The sequence below is a fragment of the Molossus molossus genome, unplaced genomic scaffold, assembly GCF_014108415.1.
Source record: "Molossus molossus isolate mMolMol1 unplaced genomic scaffold, mMolMol1.p scaffold_m16_p_19, whole genome shotgun sequence".
Classification (NCBI taxonomy): Eukaryota; Metazoa; Chordata; class Mammalia; order Chiroptera; family Molossidae; genus Molossus; species Molossus molossus.
Genome location: NW_023425354.1, coordinates 14873498 through 14896329, shown reverse-complemented (window position 1 = coordinate 14896329; position 22832 = coordinate 14873498). Strand labels below are relative to the sequence as shown.

At 41.6% G+C, this 22832-nt stretch overlaps 1 protein-coding gene across 2 annotated transcripts in view; it reads right to left on the bottom strand.

Annotated features, from left to right (window-relative positions):
* NSF (N-ethylmaleimide sensitive factor, vesicle fusing ATPase) overlaps positions 1-3219 on the bottom strand; it is a 141880-nt gene extending 138661 nt beyond the window's left edge. For both annotated transcript variants that reach the window (XM_036268034.1, XM_036268031.1), the window contains exon 1: positions 3170-3219. In XM_036268034.1, the coding sequence (XP_036123927.1) occupies positions 3170-3181 (12 nt within the window). In that variant the 5' untranslated portion in view covers positions 3182-3219. The remainder of the gene's footprint in view (positions 1-3169) is intronic.
* Between the last annotated feature and the right edge of the window lie 19613 nt (positions 3220-22832).

Below are 22832 nucleotides of genomic sequence, written 5' to 3'. Positions count from 1 at the left end.
TCCACTCAGCACATTTTAGAAGAAACAATGACAAAACAGAGCATTTACAAAGAAAGGTAACCTAAATGATGAAGGGTTTGGAATATAGGATATTCGAGGAATTGGGGATGTTTAACTTGCAAAAGAGAATCTGAGGAAATATGTAACCTGTCTTCAAATATTTGAGGAGCTATCATATGAAAAAGAAATTGTTTAATTCTATGTAGCTCTAAATAGCAAAAATAATGTCTTTGTTTATAAGTTACATGAACTCCGTATAAAAAAGATCTTTTTAACATGTCAGTAAAATGGGCTGGCTTTATGGTGATGCACCCTCTACCACTTATATATATATTTATCCTTACCCGAGGACATTTTTGCATTTATCTTCAGATAGAGCAGGAGGGAGAGAGGGAGGAACAGTGAGAGAGAAACATCGATGTGAGAGAGACACATTGAGTGGCTGCCACCCACACAACCCCAACCGGGGCTGGAGACAAACTGCAATCTAGGTACTTGCCCTTAGTGGGAACCGAACCCGGGACTCTCTGGTCCACGGGCCAACGCTCTAACTGGTTAGCCAATCCGGCCAGGGCTAGATTCATATTTTTAAAAAATGTATTGAGCACCTAGGTTCCAGGGTGTGTACAAAGCACAATGATGATAGTGAGTAAAAACTAACATGGTCTAATAGAAGGTAAAGTTTAATGGTAGAGGCAAATAATCACACTAATAAATTTAAAATAACAAACAGACACATTTCTAAGGAAAACAATACAGTTCTTCAAGAGCATATAACAAAGGATCCTGACTTGAAGTATGGAATCAGAACAAGCTTCCTTTGAGTAGTTAAGTGATCTGAGTAGGAGAGAAATGGCTGGGAGTAAAACATTACAAAAAAAGGAAGCAGCACACACAAAGACCTTGTGATATGAGAAACCACTGCAGGTTCAAGGAATTGAAAGGCTTATATATAACCTGAGCATAGAGTAAGAGGGGGAGTGCAGAGAAGGGGGAGTGCAGAGAAGCAGGAGTAGAACCCCAAAGGACCTTACAGATTTGGTCTTCTCCCAAAAGTAATAGGATGCTATGGAGAAAGGGGTTTAATGGGCATGGGAGGGAACCACCAATGTGGAAAATGAAATAAAGAGACTACTTGGGAACTTCCTACAACAGTTCAGGTCAGAAATGATAGTTGTTAGGGAAAAGGAGGTGAAAATGAAGATGTTAGAGAGATGGATAGATTGGAGAGATTTTTAGGATGCTAAAATGACAGAACCCATGTGACCAGTCCAGTGGGTGATTTGGATATAGTTTAAAGCAGCAATGCCCCAAGCCAGATTCTTTGGCTCTAAAACATTTGGGGGGGGAGGGGAGAAGTGGGGGGAGGGGCAGACAGAACTCAGTGTTGGGGGATGTGGTGAAATACAGGAGGTATAAAGGATGACTTCCCCAGCCCACTCCAGGTTTCTAGCCTATATAAATGGATGGATGGTGGTGCCATTCGCTGAAATGTGAAACAGGGAAAGTACTAATTAGGTGGGCTAAGATCATGAGTTTGCATTTCAACAAGTTGAATTTGAGGTGCCTAGTTTTGAAAGGGTAGTTGATCTGGAACTTAAAGGATAAGTCTGGACTGGGAGTAAAATATTGAAAATCATTGCCATATAAATAGTATTTGAAGTTGTGGCATTAGAAGAAACTGCCCAAGGAGAAAATAGAGAGTGAGAAGAGAGCCTTGAGGAATATCTGTATTGAAGAACAGGGCAGAGGAGGGTAAGACAGCAAAAGAGAAGTATGAGTAAAAACTGGAGCAGGGCTTCACAGAAGCCATGAGAAGAGTGTTTTCCCATAAAGGAGGCAATGGTCAATCAACAATGCCACAAGCTTTTGAGACATGAAGCAAGACAAGGAATGAAAAATGTCAATTAACTTTAGGGACACATTTCAGTGGGAGGATAGAGCCAGAAACAGGCTGCAGTGGGTTGAGGGGTGAGTAGGTGGTAAACAAATGGGAGACAATGTTGACAATTCTATCAAGATTTCTGGCTGTAAAGTGGAAAGAGGAAAGGTGACAGGCAGTGAAGGTGGAGGGAGGGTTTGTTTTAAGATGGGTGTATCTTGAGTATATTAAGATGGAGCAGGTGAATAGAGAGGAGTGGGTTCCTGAAGAGGCCGAATTAAATGACCTTTAAGGTCTCTTCTCACTCTGGAATCCCATGACAATTTCTTTTAGATAGGACATTTACATGTATGCATAAATATATACAAACTTATTCAAATATTCTGGTATAAATAGTCAGTCAAGCACATCCTTATCCTCTAATGACGCAGTTAGTGGCCCCAGGTTTACGATCAGCGTAATCTCTTGGCAAGATCCATCCCTCCGAGAGCGTTTAGCTCAACGCACCCTGCAATATAGCACAGAACCGGCCCTATCTCCCCTCGCCAAACCCATTCTACAACACCGCGATCTTAGAGGCTAGGGGAGGAAGTAAAATTTAAAACCCTGAAACCACAACACATACTGCTGCGTTCGAAGCGACTGTCATTCATAAAAGCAAAACGTGACACCCCAAATCCCCAGTCCAAACTAAAGGCGTCTCGGCATGATCCGACAGTGACAGATCCCCCCGATGGCCGGGGTTTAACACTAGTCATTTGCACTTCCTCCTCCTTTCCCAAGACGTTTTATTGTGAAGAACCAGAAATGGGTTCCAAATGAAAATGGGTTCCTAATGATCCTTCCCACAGCCCTCGCCCTAATGCAGCAGACGGATCCTCCGCAGCTATTCCAGAGGCTACACCTAACAAGCCCAAGCCAGGGGTGCAGAGAAATCCCCCGAGTCCGTCAGACGGGGATGGAACGGCCACAATCCTGCGGCTGCCTTGAGGGGCTAAGGGGACAGCCCCAAGGGAGGGAAAGAGGGAATTAAGGGAGACGGAGAGACCCGGGTAGCCAGGGGTCCAACTCCCCTCGAGCTTTCTTTGGAGGACGGAATTTCTGAGGAAGGCTATTTCCCAGCCACCGCTCCCCCTTCTCACCCTCAAGCCCTTCTCTGGGCTGCTATCCACTCCAGCGCCCCATTTGCTCAGACCCAATCCTCCTCCCCTGGGTCTGTCCGGGCCTCGGAGCGCCCGCAACCCCGACGCCCCAGCCTTGAGCCGCGGCTCCCGGGCCAGCACTTACCCGGCCCGCCATCTTCGCCGACACGTCCGGCTCTTCAGCTGCAGCTCTGAGCCCAGCAGAGCCCGCCCCCACCGCGCGCGCGCGCCCGCCTCCCGCCCTCGCGCAGGCGCGCAGCCAACAAGATGCTGAGCACGCGCCCAGCCGCGTCCCCGGTTCCCCCACCGCAGGGCGCGCGCGAGCTCGGCAACTTCCAGGAGAGGGCGGGGCGTAGGCGCCATTTTGAACAGGAAGGAGGGGGCGGGGGGGTGCAGTAACTACAGTATTTCTAGAGCGTTTGTCCGCCAATGACTTTCTCCAGGGCTCCTTTATCGAATCTCATCACAGCTGGCCGTTTGCACTGGACTTGGTAGCGAGGCTTTGACTCTTTAGTCACCGATCCCCTCCTTTTTGCTTTGCCAGCTGCTCTTTGCCCTTTAATAGCCTTTAGCGTGATGCTTCCAGACCCACTGAAATGTGAAAATGTACACAAGAGTACCTAGCGAGGGTACTGGCCTGACCCCAACGAAGATCGGTGTCTCTGGGTCTATTTTGTTCATCCTCTTAATTTGTTCATTATATTCCACAAATAAGAGATCATGTGATACTTGTTTTATGTATTTCGCTTATGTATAGCCCGGAAAAATAGTTAATTTTTTTTTTTATCCTCACCAGAGGATATTTTTCCATTTTTTGTTCAGATAGAGTGGGAGGAAGAGAGAGGAAGGGAGAGAGAGAGAGAAACATCGATGTCAAGGGACACATCGAGTGGCTGCCACCCACACAACCAACCAGGGCCCGGGATAAACTGCAACCCAAGTACGTGCCCTTAGCAGGAACTGAACCCCGGTCTCTCTGGACCGCAGGCCGTCGCTCTAACCGCTGAGCAAAACTGGCCAGGGCTAATGTTTTCTTACAATTTAAAAGTGAATTGTAATTATTTATATATTTTAATGTTTATATTATTTTATTAAATATTTTATACTTGTTCTTATTTATAAAATTTAAGTGACCTGAAGATGGGCTAGGGACTGAAGAAAAATTGAGACCAGTTTCATAAACACTCATGCTGTACCTGAGAACCAGAGTGCTTTGTTGGACAAAACAGATGTTAACTAAATCATGGGTGGATCAGAGTTTAATAGGTAAGCTATATTACAAGGGAAAATGTCTCTCCAACCAGGAGGAATGTTTATCACCTAGGAACGACACATCTGCTGAAGAGAGTCCAGTGTCAGTTTATGAGCATATCTACCCTTAATAAGGGACCTTTTGTATCCTCTCACAAGTTGTGCAAATGCGCCCTCGCCAGTTTGGCTCAGCGGTTAGAGCGTCGGCCTGCGGTCTGGAGAGACCTGGGTTCGGTTCCCGCTAAGGGCACGTACCTCGGTTGCAGTTTGTCCCCGGCCCTGGTTGGTCGTGCGGGTGGCAGCCACTCGATGTGTCCCTTCACGTCGATGTTTCTCTCTCTCTCTCCCTTCCTCTCTCTCCCTCCCATTCTGTACAAAAAATGGAAAAATATCCTCGGGTGAGGATAAAAAAATAATAATAACAAGTTGTGCAAATGCAATAAAAAGATGTGCATAGCCCTGCAAGGTCTACCAAAGAAATTGTGCACAGACATGAGCTCTAGCCCTTAAAGTGTATTAACATTCAGCAGTAGGGGGAGATTCTGAGAAATTGCTCCAGGTTGTCACATGTCTATGCATCCCATCTGCTCTGATATTCAAGGTCATTTTAGAGTGAAGCTGATTTGGCATCACCTTCTGAGCAGTCCTCGGAGTGATAGTTGACAAACAACAAATATTTTTGCTGTTCCCCTTATTCTGGTCACAGCCCCCCCAGTTCATGCAGCCTTGGAAGCATTGTGGCCCAGGAGGTAGCACAGAACCCAGGCAAGGACCTTCATTGCCCCTCTTGCAGAAGATATCATTGTGAAGCAGACAAAGGTAGTTTTCAGAGCTCCCTTATACCCTTCCCTCTGCACCACCTCCTCTCTAAGTTCTTTCAGCATTAAATAACCTAATAGATTACTCTTCCCAGGAGTATATGCAATTTAAGGAATACCGCCTGGGACAGCAATGCCTAATATAAGGAAACAAGTCTCTAATGGCAAAATGTGAGAGGCTGTGACTTCTCTATGGGGAGTTAAATGTGGACAGCAGTGCTTATACTTGCCTCTCCGATCATAACCCCAGGTTAGCCACCCTGGCCTAAACCCAGGCTTTCAGGGAGCCTTATTGAAAATTTCACTTTACAGCCCCATCAGAGCCACTTTTAGAAAGATAGAGTTGCCATCTGTTTGTTTTCTATCAGAGAAATCTATTTCCCAAAATGATGGATAAAGCTAGAGAATAGAGCAAAATGGAGAAAGGATATGGGATTTTAAAAAACAAGACGACCAGCTAATGCAATGCAGCGTTTTTGGTTTTGGTTTTGGTTCATTGAGTGGGGATGAATATGTCTGGAAGATCAAGGACGAACACCTATAGTCACAAAAATCAATTCATTTGGGAAAGTCTGAGTGGGCAGGAGAGATGATAGAATCCTCCACGGAAGGGAATAAATGTTGCTATGGAAACCAGACCATCCTTTAGTGTGAGCCCTGATGCACTTGCCAGGCTGCCTAACCTTGCATATCAACATTGTGGATCCCGAGAGCTGCCTGCATCTTTGAAAAGGGATTATTCAGGTATTGGTCTGATGAAAATTCATGCATCTTGAGAAAAGGAAGTCTCCTGGGAGGGGCTGCATTTTCTAGAACCATAAGACACTAGAAGCCCACAAACCATAGTTGATTGAGATAACTGTATTAGCTCCCTGGGACAGTTCTCTGGAAGGCTCCTGAGAAAAAGTAAAGTGTGTCTTCAGGTTTCTTCTAAGGATGAGTTTACTGGAGAGCTGTTTCTAGGGCAAGGAATATGCACAGCAGAGCTTTCTAAGAGAGGAAGACATCCCTTGAACAGAAGTGTGAACAGAACAGAAGGATAAGTTCAGTGATCCTTGGGTGAAGGTGGTTTGGATATACTGTATGACATTTAAACTCTCTAAATTTAAATATTTTCATGTGAGAATTAGAAGAGATAAGTATCATAGAGTGCCTAATACATTCAAAACCTGACCGAGTGGTTACACAGCAAATACTGATTATCATTACCAAGAGTACTGTAACTATAATACTAACACTATTAACCAATTTTAAATTCTAACTCAGAGATGGGGAGCTATCTTCAAATAAGATGTTTCTCAGGGTGAAATGATCTCTCTGCTTCTCCCAAGAGCACTTTGTACTTTCCATGCTGCACAAATAATGTTATATTGACAAGAAGTGTTTTCTATTAAGAAAAAAATCCCCAATGAATGAATATCACCATTAGCAATTTATTTATTGAGTTACCACAGTTGAGCTTGATAAACTTCTCCTTAACAGCTATCATAATTCCAATTAAACTTCCTTCCTAATTGTTGAAATTTTATATTTTTTTAAAAAGTAAGTTGAGCCCTGGCCGGTTTGGCTCAGTGGTTGGAGCATTGGCCTGTAGACCAGAGAGTCCTGGGTTCGGTTCCCGCCAGGGGCACATACCAAAAAAAAAAAGGTAAGTTGAGTTTTGCATTATAAAATTAGTACAACATTTTCTCTCAGTCGCTTAACAGAAATTACAACCCCACCTCCTGAATCTGATCACTAATAAATTAGGTCTATTTTCTTTCTTTTTTTTTTTTATCATCCTCACCCGAGGACCTTTTTCCATTTTTTGTTCAGGTAGAGTGGGAGGGAGAGAGAGGAACAGAGAAAGAGAGAAACATCGATGTGAAAGGAACACATCGAGTGGTCGCCACCCACACAAGCAACCAGGGCCGGGGACAAACTGCAACTGAGGTACATGCCCTTAGCGGGAACTGAACCCGGGTCTCTCTGGACCGCAGGCCGATGCCCTAACCGCTGAGCCAAACCGGCCAGGGCAAATTAGGTCTATTTTCTTCTAGCTTTCCCTCAATATTCTCCATGCATATTATTATCTAAAAATATGAAACACATATACGTATAAGACATATGTGTATATAGAATGTGTGTGTATCTACATGGTTGTAATCATTTAACAACTGAGTGCCATGTGAGCAGGGACTTTGTTTTATTTTTAGGCACAATGAATATCTTGGGAAAATAATGCATATTCTCAGGTTGTGAAGAATAGGAGAATGAAGCCCTGTGATTATCAGCCCCAGTATTCCTTCTGCAGGTACAAACATTGGTAAGTAAAAATCTTATCTTTGCTATTTCAACTTTTTTTCAGATTAGGATGAATCCATTCAAACAACCTTCATAGTTGCTGGCAAAACAGCTGTACATTTTTGCCTTGGAAGTTAGCAGAAGGACATGAATAGATAATTTGTAGTAGATGAAATAAAAATACTAGTAAACATTTGGAAAAAATAAAGAAATGAAAATTAAACCAACATGAAATATTATCTTTTTGTTATCAAATTAGCAAACACTAATACCTCTCTTTTTAGAGAGCTTACCAAATGGAAAGCATGGCTTTCACTTGGTTGATGGGAATGTAAATTTATATAATCTACTCAGAAAACATTTTGGCAATGCAATATTTATCAAGAGCCTTAAACATCTTCATGTTTTCACCCAGTGATTCCACTTTTGGAATTTATTCCTAAAAAAATAGCAAGGAATGTAGGATGGAAAAATAAGATGCTCACTACAACATTATTCATAACAGAAAAACTTTAAACTAATCTAAATGTTGAACTACATAAAAATGATTTAATAAATTAATTTTAAAAAGAAAGTTAAAAAAGAAAATGATTTCAAAAATCAAGGTACAGCTATATGATAGAATATCACACAGCTATCAAAATATTTAAGAAAAATGTTAAGTAATGTGGAAATGCTCAAATTAAAATATTAACTGAAAAAAATCTAAAATTGTATGTATTCATAATCTAAACTATGTAAACATTGCATAGAAAAATGACTGGAAAGAAATAAACCACATGATAACAGTGATTGCCCCTGGATAATAAAATGATGGATAATTTCTTTCTCCTCCCTCTCCTCTCTCTCTCTCTCTCTTTCTCAGAGTGCATTTTTTCCCACATATTTTTTAAAATGACATTTTTATAGTCAGAAAAAAATAGTACTTTAATTTTTAAGGAATTATGTAGAAAACTTCTCAGATGTACTTACATTTACCCTCATATATACAATCACTGTGACCAGAAAAGAAAGTATTTGATTAAAAAAATTAAGATGTCAGACAGACCAAGGTTTGAATCTCTGTCCTGCTACTTAATTTTCCTCTTTTAAAATGGATAGCCCTGGCCTGTGTGACTCAGTTGGTTGAGCATCGTCCCATGCACCAAAAGGTTGCCAGTTTGATTCCTCGTCAGGGCACATGCCCAGGTTTCAGATTAGGTCCCGGTCCAGTGTGTATGGGAGGCAACTGATTGATGCTTCTCTCTCTCTCCGTCTTCCTCTTTCTCTAAAAAATCAATAAAAACATATTTTTAAAAAATTGGAATGATAGTTTCCAACTCATGGGGTGTTGTGGTTATGCCGGTAAACACCATGAATAGCTGCTGACACGTATTTGCATTCAATAGATGTTAGTTTTTCTGATTATTTCAGTTATGCATGTAAATGAAAGAATGTCCAGCCTATAGAAAAATCTTATAAGGGTTTATTTGAGCCAAATTTTGAGGTCATGTCCAGAAGCAAAGTCTCAACAGATTGAGAAAATGCTCCAGAGAATGTCAGTTTTGCAGCTTATTTTATACATTAGAATCAAAAGAGGAGGTGTAAGGAGGGTTACATAAAATCCATGGGTGGTAGGTTAAGGGGGAAGGAGAAAGCCAACCAGGGAAATCTCTAGGATTGAATAAAAAGTAAAATGGAGAGACATACTTTTACATCGGTAGGTGCAGGATAATTAATAACATCTACAGAACAGTATGGGGCAACAAGATAACAATGAGGGGTTTTGTGGTCTGGTGCTTTGGAGCAGGAGAGGTCTGAAAAATAAAATTACCCAGCATTGCAAATGTACGTAATCCTAGAATCACAAAGACAATAGACAGGCTAATTTAGGTAAAGACTGGCCTTTGTCAAGAAAGCTACAGGCTTTAGTTTAGGACATAACTGACCACCATGACCTGCTTTTAGCTAAGAATTTTTATGTTCACACCATCCTGTGTGGTTACTTTTGGTCTCCAAGTTTGTAAGGCCCGCCATGCATCCCCAAATCCCTGCCCCGGCAGTTTGTCAAGTTTAGTGTGTCGCCCCTTTTCCACTTACATGTACCATTTACAGCAGTTTGTAACCTTTTAGCTAACCAAGTTGGCCTTTAAGGGGCTGAGTTATTGGGAGCATTTCCCAGGAAGTGAGGACTGTGGTTCTGTGACATTTGAACAAAGGTGTAGGTGGCTAGTATTTTCCCCGACTGTTGAAATCTGTTTTAGAGGCAGGGCTGCAGTCCAGCTTCAGATTGTATAGAAAGCCTTCCTTACGCCTAACTTCGGCGTCAGTATCTGGGTGTTTCCTACACAGAACACCGCCCCAAACTAGCCTCCAGTTTAGCTGCACTCCCGCCAAATTCCTTAAATAGTACTATGAATTTGGCCCCGCCCACACGTCTCCACCTGGTTGGTCTGAATTCTTCTAGGGTTAGTTCAATCCTTGGGATTTTTCCGAGTTGATTGGCATAACAAGCCGGAAATCTTTTTACTTTTCTGATTGGTCGCACACAGCATTGGGGCGGGGCACGTGGGCGTGTCTCACAGGGACTCAGTGAGCTGTCACCGGCAGGTGAACCCAGCATTTCCGGGGCTTAGTGCTGTCGCTTAGTTCTCAAGGGGCGGGACACCTTTCGCCAAGCTCTTAATTGTTTTTTCATTGGTCAAGCCTGCCGTCACTCACGAAACTTCGAGCTCATTGGTACGAAAGCTTCAAGAGGGTTGCTGTTCCCGCCCCCTCTCCAGTCACCAGCCACCTGAGTGGAGCGGAAATTCTAAAGGCTGCGGTGAGGCTCGCAGTGCTCAGTGACAACGACTGAGTCACGGGCAGGGGAGAAGGCACCGCAGTACTGCGGGAGGGAAACTAGAGAGCAGCGGGTGGCCTGCGCAAAGGGCTGGGGCTCCGGGTCCCCTTTCCGTCTGTGGGGCGCGGACTGCGGAGATCTGAGAGAGGCTTGGCGTGTCTGTCGCTGGGCCCTCCGCTTTCCCGAGGCCGTCAGGTTGAGAGGCAGCGGCTCGGTAGCCGGGCAGAAAGGGCGTTGCGAGGCCTTCTCTGGGGACCTGCGCCGCCTGGTGCCCTGCTGGACAATCTGTGCTTGTGGTGTGAACCTGCCAAGGAGGCGCCGGGGTCGGCGTCATCGTCCTCCCGAGGGGCTCGGCTCGGCGGGTTCTGGGCGCCTCTGGAAGATGAGTAGAAAGAGGAAAAGACAAGCAGAAGGGAGAACCTAAGAGGTGTACCATGTGTGTTTGGGAGGGAGAATCGAGCCTCATAGGATGTTTAAGTGGGAAGTTCCTTCTCACAGCATGCTCCTTATGGTTTTCTTATCTGAGAATTTCTTTCTTTTGTCAGAAACAAAGACAAGGAATCTGGTTTGGTCGCCCAACGAGATTTTGAGTGCTGCAATGCCCTGGACTTTTATATACTTTCTATATGGACCTTCTGGGAATGATTAAAGCATGCATCATTCTTTGGCTGTGGCAGTTTGCTTATACCTCATTTATGTACAGGATAAGTGCTGTGCACCTTTTCTCTGGTCGTAGAATAGAATGGCCTGTGCTTAGACATCATCCATGATATTTAACTACTGTAGGAAACCGTTGCTTTTAGAGATAGGACCTCTGGAATTGGGTGGCCTTCCCTCTAAGGTCACTGGGGGGTGGGGGGGGAGATTGGTTGTCCCTGTTGCCTCTTCCCCCTGCTCCGCCCAGGAGTAAAACTTACCTTTGGTTAGGAAAATCTAGTATTTGGAACAGGGATGTTTGCCTTTTTCTGTTTGAAGAATCTTTTTAGCCTTCAGGAGCTTGGTTAGAGGCATGGACACTGTACTAGTTTTAAATCTTTAATTAAAATATTAAATTCACACTACAAATAGGCAGATCTGTTAAAAGACAGTAAGTTTTGGCAAAACAAGTTTGTGTTTACTATTGCCTTCCTTTATAGAATATATCCTACACTCTACTGAAAAAAAAACAAAATATTGAACATTTTTGCTCTTAGAAGTCAGTATAGTGATTACCTTTTGGAGGGTAATGACTGGAGGGTAATGACTGTAGGTAATGACCTACAAAGAGTTGTAGGTCACTGGTAATCATCTTTTTTTTTTATCCTCACCTGAGGACATTTTTTTCCTTTTTTTTTTTTTCAGATAGAGTGAGAGGGGGAGAGAGGAAGAGAGAGAGAGAGAAACATCAACGTGAAAGGGACACATCAAGTGGCTGCCACCTGCACGACCAACCAAGGCTGGGGACAAACTGCAACGGAGGAACATGCCCCTAGCGGGGACCAAACCCTGGTCTCTCTGGACCGCAGGCCAATGCTTTAACTGCTGAGCCAAACTGGCCAGGGCTGGTAATCATCTTTTTGATCTGGTTCATGACATTTAATTAAACTATACAGTTGTCTTGTATGTTTATATTTGTAAGTTATATTTCAGTAAATAGTTTTAAAACTTGATTGAGAGTAAGGTAATGGTCAACCCTGGATGCTATGGTATGGCCTTAACTTTTGCCTAGTTAATTTCTCTGGTTGCAGTGCAGTTTCCTAATACTGTATTTCTGCACCTCTGAAAAATTTTAGGTTCTTTTCTGGGTATTGATATTGTCTGCTAGCCAAAGGCAAGTACTAAATTTTGAAGAGATATTGATATTTAACCTACCTTAAGGACTTTGCTTCATATGTGTAAAATAAACTGGTTCTCTGCTTCCTAAGTTCCCATTTCATGAGAGTTTAGATGCATTTATTGTGGCATTGCCTCCATACCTAAGGTGACTAAAGCCTGCCATCACAGTGGTGGCATTGAGACTGGGCTTCTACCTATGCTACTTAGATGCTGCTGTGGAAAAGAGAATCTTCTGGTAAGGCATCAAAATGCTTAGCTGAGTTTTCCTTGAAAAAAGATATTGTATTCCTTATTGGCAAAATTGTGCTTAAGATTATTTAAATTGAATCTTAAAGACAACTAAAAAGCTGGCCCTGGCCCAGTAGCTCAGTTGTCTAGAGAGTCATTCTGATATACCACAGTTGTGGGTTCGATCTCAGATCAGGGCACATACAAGAAGCAACCAATGAATGCACAACTAAGTGGAATAAGAAGTTGACGGTTCTCTTTCTCTCCCTTCCTCTCTCTCTAAAATCAATAAAATTAAGGAAACAAACTAAAAACCAAAATAAACAAATAAGCAGAACAGAAACAGACTCATAGATAGAGAACATTTTGATGGTTGCCAGATGGGAGAGGAGTTGGGGGTGATGGGTGAAAAAGGTGAAGGGATTAAGAAGTACAAATTGGTTGTTACAGAATAGTCATGGGAATGTAAAGTACAGCATAGGGAATATAATCAACAAGATTCTAATAACTACATACAGTGTCAGATGGGTATGAGATTTATCAGGCCGATCACTTAGTTGTATAATGTCTAATCACTGAAACTAATACAATATTGTATGTTAACGCTAATTGAAAAATAAATGATTTTTAAAATTTTTACTAGGAGCCACCTCTAATAGAGATTTGTATTTTATGTATATTGTTTGTATATCTCCACTAAGAACAATGATTTTACTTGCCTTTCTTTTCATTCAGGTAACCAAATTCAGTTACAATGGGGAATGTTTTTGAAAAAGTGTTTAAAAGTCTGGGGAAAAGGAGATGCAGATTCTTATGTTGGGTTTGGATGGAGTAGGAAAAACCACCATTTTTTAGAAAATGAAGCTGGGAAAGATTGTGACTACTGTTCCTACAGTAGGTATGTTAATGACCTGTAGCAAGACCAATTTACAATTTAGTCTCTTACGCTCTTACATGTTACTTATATTATTGAATATTTGTTTTAGAAAATCTTGTTTGTCCCAAGAGTGTAAACTTTTTGAGGCCAAAAACAAGGTAATATATACTTAGCAAATTTCTCTCCAACATCTCTAGCACATTTGTAGGTTTACACGGGAGTCATATGAACACATTTAGCTTAAGCAAATTTAACCCTAGCTTAAAAGAAAAAGATAGTACTGTAATAATTAAAATAGTGAGGGCAGTTATTCCCTCTGGTCCTCAGTTAGCATGTGTCCCAGCCTAAGCCTGAGATGGAAGCTGGGAATCTGCTGTTACCTCCTCAGTCAGTCTTCATTCCAGTTGACCTTTCTAAGTGGAAGCATCTCTCCATGCCAAGTATGTTCCTAGTGTTTAAAGATGCCGTGTGATTTTTTTTTTCTCCACTCTGGCTCAAGCCACCTACTTGAGCTGGTGTCCAACTGAAGAATCTGACTTGTTCCAAAGCTATAGACCAATCTTCCTATGAACCAGCACTATGTTTTGTGGGCTATTTAAGGGTTTTGCAAAGGCGTTTTCAACAGAACTGTTGCCTTAAGAACTGCCTCTAGATCCAAAATCCTGAGCAAGACTAGGCTTCACAGGATGGCATAGAATGTCAGCGTGTTCCCAGTGTTGGAATAGGCACAAGAACCAAATGATCAACTTCCAATTTGGGCAGGAGCTTCAGCTATTGTGACATTTGAAGAAGGAGGAAACCAGATGGAAAGAAATTGTTAACACAATTTTTAAAAATGTTATTAGTTCAAATGAAAATAGTACAATTGCTTGGTTTTCTCCAATTATAAAAATAATTAATTCTTCTAGAATTTCATACATGTAGAAAAACAAACAAGTTTTAAAAACACTTATTTTTAAGAACATTAAATATTTTATTCACTTGAAGTTTATTTTTCTGTTATGAGTAAGGTAGAGATTTAGTTGTGTTTGAGTAGGCCAGTGCTGGCCGATAGAACTTTCTGTAATGATAGATGGCGGTCTTTGTCCTCGCTGTCCAGTGTGGTAGTCATTAGCCACAAGAGGCTGTTGAGCACTTGAAATGTGGCTAATGTGACTAAAGAGCTGAACTTTAAATCCTGTGGAACTTTAATTAAATTTAAATACCATATATGTATTGGGCATGTGCAGGGGTAGACAGTTACCCAATGCCACTTATTAAATAATTTTTTCACGCTGATTTTTTTTTTTTTATCCTCACCCGAGGACATTTTTCGATATTTTGTTCAGATAGAGTGGGAGGGAGAGAGAGAGAGAGAAACATCGACGTGAAAGTGACACATCGAGTGGTTGCCACCCACACGACCCAACCAGGGCCAGGGACAAACTGCAACCAAGGTACATGCCCTTAGTGGGAACCGAACCCGGGTCTCTCCGGACCGCAGGCTGACGCTCTAACCGCTGAGCCAAACTGGCCAGGGCTCACGCTGATTTTAAATGCCGTCTTTATCATTTAATATATTCTCATGGGTACATGTGTCTTTTTATGGACAACTTCCTGTTATATTCATTCAAACTCAATTCAAATATTACTAAGGTTTGGTAATATCTTTAAAAATAATTTGGTATTAATTTTCAGAGATTTCCTGGTTATACTTACTTGCTTATTTTTTCAGGTTAAATTTACAATCATTTTGTTAGGTTTCGACCTCTTCCCCCCACCACTTTGGGATTGGATTGACATTGAGTTTTTACATTTATTTAGCAAGAATTTAGATTGCTGCAATGTAATGAGTGTCTCTCACTAAAACAAGGCATGACTGGAAGTGAGATTTGAAAAGTGCCTAGGCCCAGGTCATGGTGGACCTTGACAGTCATTTTTGGGATTTGGGTGTGGGAAGTCAACAGGTTCCCCCCCCCCATTTATTTTAAGTATTTCAATCAAATATACATATGTAGAGAAGTGATACGACCATACTGTGTTTTTGTTGTTAATCCTCACCCAAGGATATTTTTCCATTGATTTTTAGATAGAGTGGAAGGGAGGGAGGGAGGGAGAGAGAGAGAGAGATCACTGTGAAAGAGACATATTGATCTGTTGCCTACCACATTACCCAACCCGGGGCTGGGAATGGAAACTGCAACCCAGTTATGTGCCCTTGACTGGGAATCGAACCTGAGACTCTTCGGTCCTTGGGCTGATGCTCTGACTGCTGAGCCAAACCATCTGGGCCACACTGGTTTTGTTTTTGTTTTTATCCTCACCCAAGGACATTTTTTCATTTTTTGTTCAGATAGAGTGGGAGGGAGAGAGAGGGAGAGAGAGAGAAACATCGATGTGAAAGGGACACATCAAGTGGCTGCCACCCACACGACCCAACCAGGGCCGGGGACAAACTGCAACCAAGGTACATACCCTTAGCGGGAACTGAACCTGGGTCTCTCTGGACCGCAGGCTGACGCTGTAACCGCTGAGCCCAACCAGCCAGGGCCGAGCCACACTGTTTTTGATAGCTTTGGTTAGAAAATGGTGAATGAATGGGAGTGGAAGAGTGATTACAGGGAGAGTAGTTAGGCTGTTTCAGTCATCGAGGCTAGGCTACAAATGATGATCTCTTGGATTAGGATGATTGTTAGATATTTAGGAGGTTGAAATGACAAGATTTGGTAATGAGATTTTTGGTAGTGAGAGATTTGGAAGTGTCAGGGATGCCTCCCAGATTTCTAGCTTGTGGAATGAAGTCATTGAGGTGGTAGCCAGTAGAAGAGCAGGTTGAAGGGGTAGAGATCTTAGGTTCATTTTTGACATGTGCCTTATTGGAGCCTTTGAGACATCCAACAAAAGATGTTGAATGGAAAGTTGGGTTATGAGCCTGAAGCTCAGAATAGAGATTTGGGTTGTGGTAATGTAAATTTGAGAGTTGTTAGCACAAGGATGGTAATGAAACTCTAGGATTGCATGAGATTACCTGGGGTGGGGGAGGGGGTGTGGAAAGAGGACAATGGATGGGGCAGAACAGAGTCATGGGAACTCCATCATTTAAGGATCAGTTAAATGTGGCTGAGCTCACTAAGGAGACTGAGAAGGTACATCCAAAGAAATAGAAGGAAAATGGCAAGCCAGGTAAGAGTTTCAAGATGGGATTGAACAGTAGTGTCAGATATAAAATCAAATAACAAACTCCACATGCCCATCACCTAACTTCAGGAGCTATCGATTGACATTTTGCCCAGAGTATGTTATAGCAAATCCCAGACATGAAGCCTTTAACTCACATTCTTCAGTGTTTGTTTCTAACTGATAAGGCCTTTTGTGTGTGTGTGTGGGTGTGGGTGTGGGTGTGTGTTGCACATAATCTCCATGCCATCATCACACCTCCAAACTTAATAATTCTTTAATATTTAGTACCCAGTCTTTGTTCAAATTTCTCTAGTAGTATCAATGATGTCCTTTATATGTTTGATTTGTTTGCATTAGGGTCAAAGTTCACACATTGCATTTCACTGTAATGTCTTTGGTCTCTTACTCTACAACAGTTCCTCCTTCCCTTTTTTTTAGTGCCATGTTTTTGTCAGGTGTTTATCCCACATTCTGTATTTAGCTGGTTGTTGTGGTTTCATTTAACTTGTTTATCTGTCTATGGCTATCCTGTAAAATGGTAGTTTGTTTTAGAGGCTTGATTAGCTTCTGCTTCATTCTGGTTCAAGAATACTTTCTAAGTGGTGCTAAGGACTTCCTGTGGTATGGCATCTTAACGCAGAAGCTTGGTTGTCACACTTCTGTTGGGTTCAGATGGTCTCAACCTAATTCTCCCCAAATAAAGTTCCCTATTAACCTTTCACCTAATGGTTTTAGCATCCATTGAAGACTATTACTTAGATCCATTACTTCAGTAGGAGTTACAAAATAGTGATTTTTCTAGATCTTGTCATCCCATGTGCATTTATTAGTTGAGATCCTTTTAAACAAAGAATTCCCTCACAAAATAATTTGGTTTCTCTGAAATATAGTTTCAGAGAAGTATAGTAGAAGAATGGCAGGAAAAATGCTTAATTTATTCCCTTTCCTGATTTTCAGTGAAATGACAATACTCTAGCAACTTTCATGATGACGCTTAAGATATCAATATCATTGTGTTTCATCCATTGCAGATAATATTTTTCTTGATACTTAGTGTCCACTTATCTTGAATTGGCATTTGCCAGATAGGCCAAACCATTGCAATTCCTTATATGTAATAAAACTAGATAATGTAGGTTTGAACCTCCCCTAAGTACTATAATACCCACTGTGCTGGATCATTTGGCCTAAATGAGATTAATTTTATAAAATTCTTAGTTCTATGGCTGGAAGGTAGCAGGCACTCAGATAGGAGCCTGTATTTTTCTGGGTTCTCTAGAGAAACAGAAACAATAGGATGGATGGATTTAACTGTATGAAGAGATTTATTATAAGAAAGTGGCTCTCATGGTTATGGAGTCTGAGTAGTTTCAGGATCTGCAGTTGGCAAACTGGAGACTCAGGAGAGGCGATGGTGTAAGTTCCAGTTAGAAGGCAGAAGGCGACGCATGTCCCAGCTCCAAAACAGTCAGGCCGAGAGACTAGTTCTCTTACTATTTCTTTTTCTATCCAGGCCTTCAGTGGATTGGATGAGACCCACCCATCTTGGGGAGGGCAATCTTTACTTAGTCTGCTGATTCACATGTTAATGATACACCAGAGTAATGTTTAACCAAACATCTGGGCACCCAGTGGTCCAGTCCAGTTGGCACATACAATTAACCTTTACAGGGCCTAAATTGTTAGAGGTTTTACTTCATTCCCTGGTGGGATTCCTTTTGCTAACCTATGCATATTAGGCATATTAAATCACCAAGTAGAAGTGCCTTTTTGTTTTCAGTCTTCTATTTATAACAAGTCTAATCTTATTGAATTTCAGTAACTATTGCTTTGGTGGTGGGGAACTGGCTATATTCTAGGACCATGAGATAGGTAATTTAAACTTGTTACAAAATTAGCAAATGGGACTGTTTGAAGAATGGACTTGCTGTCTGTGGTAGGTTCAGATGTGTCAGCCACAAGTATTCTTGGATGCTGTCTCTATGTTTTCTGCCAGCTTACTTACCAAAGGTCAGGCTCTCTTTTCAAATGTAATTTTTCTTCATCATCATGTTTAATATGACAAACTTAATGAAACTTCTTAGCTCTCTATTAAGACACTTAACTGTGTGTAGATTTTACTTGTATAGATTGGAATTTGAACTGTAATGTGACTTCTTAGTTGATTATATCATATAGAATGCATAAAATGGTCTATTAGTTCTCACATGGAAAGGTTCTTCTTTGATTGCATGCTATTTTAATTTATTAAATGGCAGTATACTTATATGGTTCAAAATTCAACAAGGAATAAAAATATATAGTAAAATCACCTCATTCCTGCCCCCAACCATCCAGCTCCCCTCCTTTAGGCAACAACTTTTATTTCTTGTATATATGCTCAAAGATAGTTTATACAGTATAAGCAGTTATAGATATATGGTCTTACCCCTTCTAAAAAACAAATTACAGTATACTATTTATGTGTAAATTTACCTTTTTTTTTTATCCTTATCCGAGGACATTTTTTTGCATTTATCTTCAGATAGAGTGGGAGGGAGAGAGGGGGGAAGAGAGAGAAACATTGATGTGAGAGAGACACATCGACTGGTTGCCACCCACACGACCCCAACTTGGGCCGGAGACAAACTGCAACCAAGGTACATGCCCTTAGCAGGAACCAAACCCAGGACTCTCTGATCTGTGGGCCAAAGCTCTAACTGCTGAGCCAGACTGGCCAGGGATAAATTTACCTTTCTTAGGTTCTTTTAGTTCAAAAGTTTAGTCAATCTGATGCTAAGTTCTTTTGTTTCTCAGATAAGAGAGTATAAAAAGGTACCTAATATTTATAAACCTTTATTTTTATTAGGAACGGCAAAGGGATAATATGATGCTGGCTTTCACCCTGTCTGTTTTGCATTGGAAACTAATGATTCTGAGGATCTCTTCAAATTTCTGGATACCCTGGTTTGCTTAGTAATAACCAGAGTCCAGAACTGCTGGTAGCATTCAAATTTGGGAGGGAGTCTGAATATTTCTCATTTTAAAAAATCTGATGTGCTGTAACAGACATGGCTTTGACTCACGTGACAGCCCCAAACATTCAGAAGCCGTAGAGCTCCTGTCTGCTGGCGGGGCTGCTGCAGAGCGGCTAGTCAGGCATCTGTTGGGGCCTGGGAAGCACAGAGGGAAAGGTCCGAGGGCCAGCACTGCTTTTTCCTCCTGGACATAGTTGTGAAATCTCATAGAAGAAACCTAGCGGTCATCTCACCTCACTACCCTTTCCTTACCAGCTAGGTCTTTTCTGCAGAGACCTCACAAGTTGTGGCTTTTGCTGGGCATGAATGAATGAGGGCCTTCTGAGGTAGCTTATTGCTTCAGTTCTGTCGACTCATTATCACGTTGACTTCCTGTAGTTTTTACCCACTGACCTTCAATCTGCTGTATAAAACAAATCAAATCTTTCTTTGTGCCATAGCCCTTTTGATATTTGAAGACAGTTATGAGTCTTCTCTAGGTAAAATATTCCTAGTTACAGCAATTATTTTTTATATGATACAGTATCTGATTCCTTGTCATCCTAGTCATTCTTTGAATCCCTCCAGTTTGCCTGTGTTTTAGAATGTGGGGTTCAGCACTGACCACATAACATTCCCAGGATATTCTGACCGACATACAGTAGAGTAGGCTTTTTATCACCCACATCCTAAAAACTAAGCTTCTGTCACTACTGTTGCTACAGCTTAGAATCAAATTAGTTCTTTTGGGAACCACATTTTTGTCTCACAGAGGGCTTATTGTCAGCTAAACCCCAAGTTTTTATCATTATTGCCACATAGACTACTGCTAAGAAAGTCTCCCCCGTCCTATGTCTGGATGGTGTGTTAGATTTCTTCTGGGAGATCCTTTGGGACCACCTCTTCCTCCAGTCAGTGTAGCAGTGACCATGTCTGTGCAGGTTTCAGCCATATTTGCTCAGATACAGTATGGCAGCACCTTTCTTCAATCTGTCTCTTGCTTCTTGGGATTTCTCTGTTGCTGTAGTGTGGATGCCGCAGACTTCTGACACCAGCTATCTGGAGTTGTGCCAAACTTCACAGGTTAAGTGCACAAGACTCCTTTACTTTAGGCACCAGCTGCAAGTTTGGGGGCCCCACACCACCTTCATTTCTGATCAGCTGGCTACAAATTTGCTAGTTCCCACTACCTCCTCAGGTTCAATAGTTCACTGGAATGATTCACAGAACACAGGCAAGGGGTTATACTTAGAATTACGGTTTTATTAGGATACAAACAAGCCAGGCGAAGGGAGAGAGCTGGATAGTACCACACGCACAGCTTCCATTGTCATCTCCCTGCTCACATGTGTGGTTTCACTGAAAGCAAGCATATGGAAGGATACAGGGTAGGCAAAAGTAGGTTTACAGTTGTGAGTATATAAAAGAGTTAAAGCTCTTGTTTTCCACGCAAACAACTGTAAACCGACTTTTGCCCCACCCTGTCTATGATCCTGAAAGTCAGGAATGCATTGCCCTTCCGGCACATTGACATGTGACATATGCAGAATATGGCCAAACCAGGGAAACTTACCGAACTTTGATGTCCAGAGTTTTTATTGGAACTTTAGTATGTAGGCATGATGTAGAAATAAAGTGATTAAAAGTGAGTGATTAAAATCCTTTTTTTCTGTATATTTCTCTGTATAATCAGGCGAAGGGCTATGATTCTTCTGAAAAAGATAGGTTAGCTGAGTGTATAGTAGCTAACTTTCAGGATTATATATCATTCCAGATGATTTGCCTTGTCATCCATCTCTTTGTAAACATGATTTTAAAGGGTGAATGGATCATTGTTTACTCAACCATGACCCTACTGTTAGGTTTGATATCAGTCTAGAATTTCACTAGTGAACATGGTTGACTTTCAAAAAAGAAAATCAGATTTGGTTTTTTAATAATTAAATGCAGAATATGTTCATGGTATAAATATACAAACAGTTCAGAATATCAAGTGAAGTGAATGATTTAGCCTCACTCATCAGGGTAAAACATTGTTAAATTTCTTACTTCTTTCCAGAGGTATAACTTTTTATGCCCATATAAGCACTTAAATGATTGTATTCATATTTAGATTTTTTTTTATCCTCACCCGAGGACATTTTTGCATTTATCTTGAGATAGAGTGGGAGGGAGAGAGGGAGTAAGAGAGAGAAACATCGATGTGAGAGGGACACGAGGTACGTATGTGCCCTTGGCTGGAATCAAACCCGTGACTCATTGGTCCACCGGCCAACACTCTACTGCTGAGCCAAATTGGCCAGGGCAATTGCATTCGTATTTAAATTGTGGAGATCATATTCTTCATTCTGTTTTGCTACCTGCCTTTTTACTTAGCATATTTTTTATGTCCTTCCATATCAGTACAACAAATCTACCTTGTTCTTTAATGCTAGTTTATTCAAATTTAGTTTGAACTTACTATGTGCCAGGCACAGTTCTAGGCATTTAGGATACAGCAGAGAACGATAGAGATCCCTTCCTTTGTGAAGCTTGCCTTCTAGGTTTGGGAGAGGGATAATAAAAAGCATACTAAATAAGTAAATGTAATACTATAGTAACAAGTGCTGAGTGCTGTATTTGAAAAGATTAAGCAGGATAATTTGGAGAAGTCATAGAGGCTCAGGTCATGAAAGCCTTACAGTCATCACAAGGACTCTGACTTTGATCCCTAGAGAGACAGCTGTTGTAGGATTTTTATTTTTTTATCCTCACCTGAGGACATTTTTCTGTTTTTTGTTCAGATAGAGTGGGAGGGAGAGAGAGAGAGAAACATTGACGTGAAAGGGACACATCGAGTGGCTGCCACCTGCACGACCCAACCAGGGCCGGAGACATACTGCAACCAAGGTACATGCCCTTAGCGGGACCGAAGCCAGGTCTCTCTGGACTGCAGGCGGACACTCTAACCGCTGGGCCAAACTGGCCAGGGCTGTTGCAGGATTTTGATAGACGAATGACTTGATCTTATTTTCATTGACTGCTATGTTGAGAATAGACTTTAGCAGAGCAAGAGCAGAAGCATGGGGACCAATTAGGAAGTTATTTTGGTAATCCAAGTGAGAAATGATGGTGGTGGGGTTAGGGTGTAACTGTGAAGGTGAGGTGAGAAATGGTCAGATTCTAAATATATTTAGATGGTAGAGCCTATAGGATTTCCTAATGTGGAGCTGTGAGAGTTGAGAGAGAGAAAAAAAAATTAAGGGCGATTTCAAGGTTTTGGACCTGAGTAACTTGGAAGGCTAGAGTGCCATCAGCTGAGGTAAGACTATGGGTTGGGGCAGGTTTGGGAGAAGAGAATAATATTTCATTATATGAATACATTATAAACTGACTTTTGAATATTCTCTTTCAAGGATGTTCCCAATGCTATGAGGACAGCAGAGATAACAGACAAGTTTGGCTTACATTCCTTGCACCAGAGAAAGTGGTACATTCAGGCTACTTATGCCACCAATGGAGATGGGCTCTACGAAGGCCTGGACTGGTTCTCCAACCAGCTCAAAAGCCAGAATTGACTG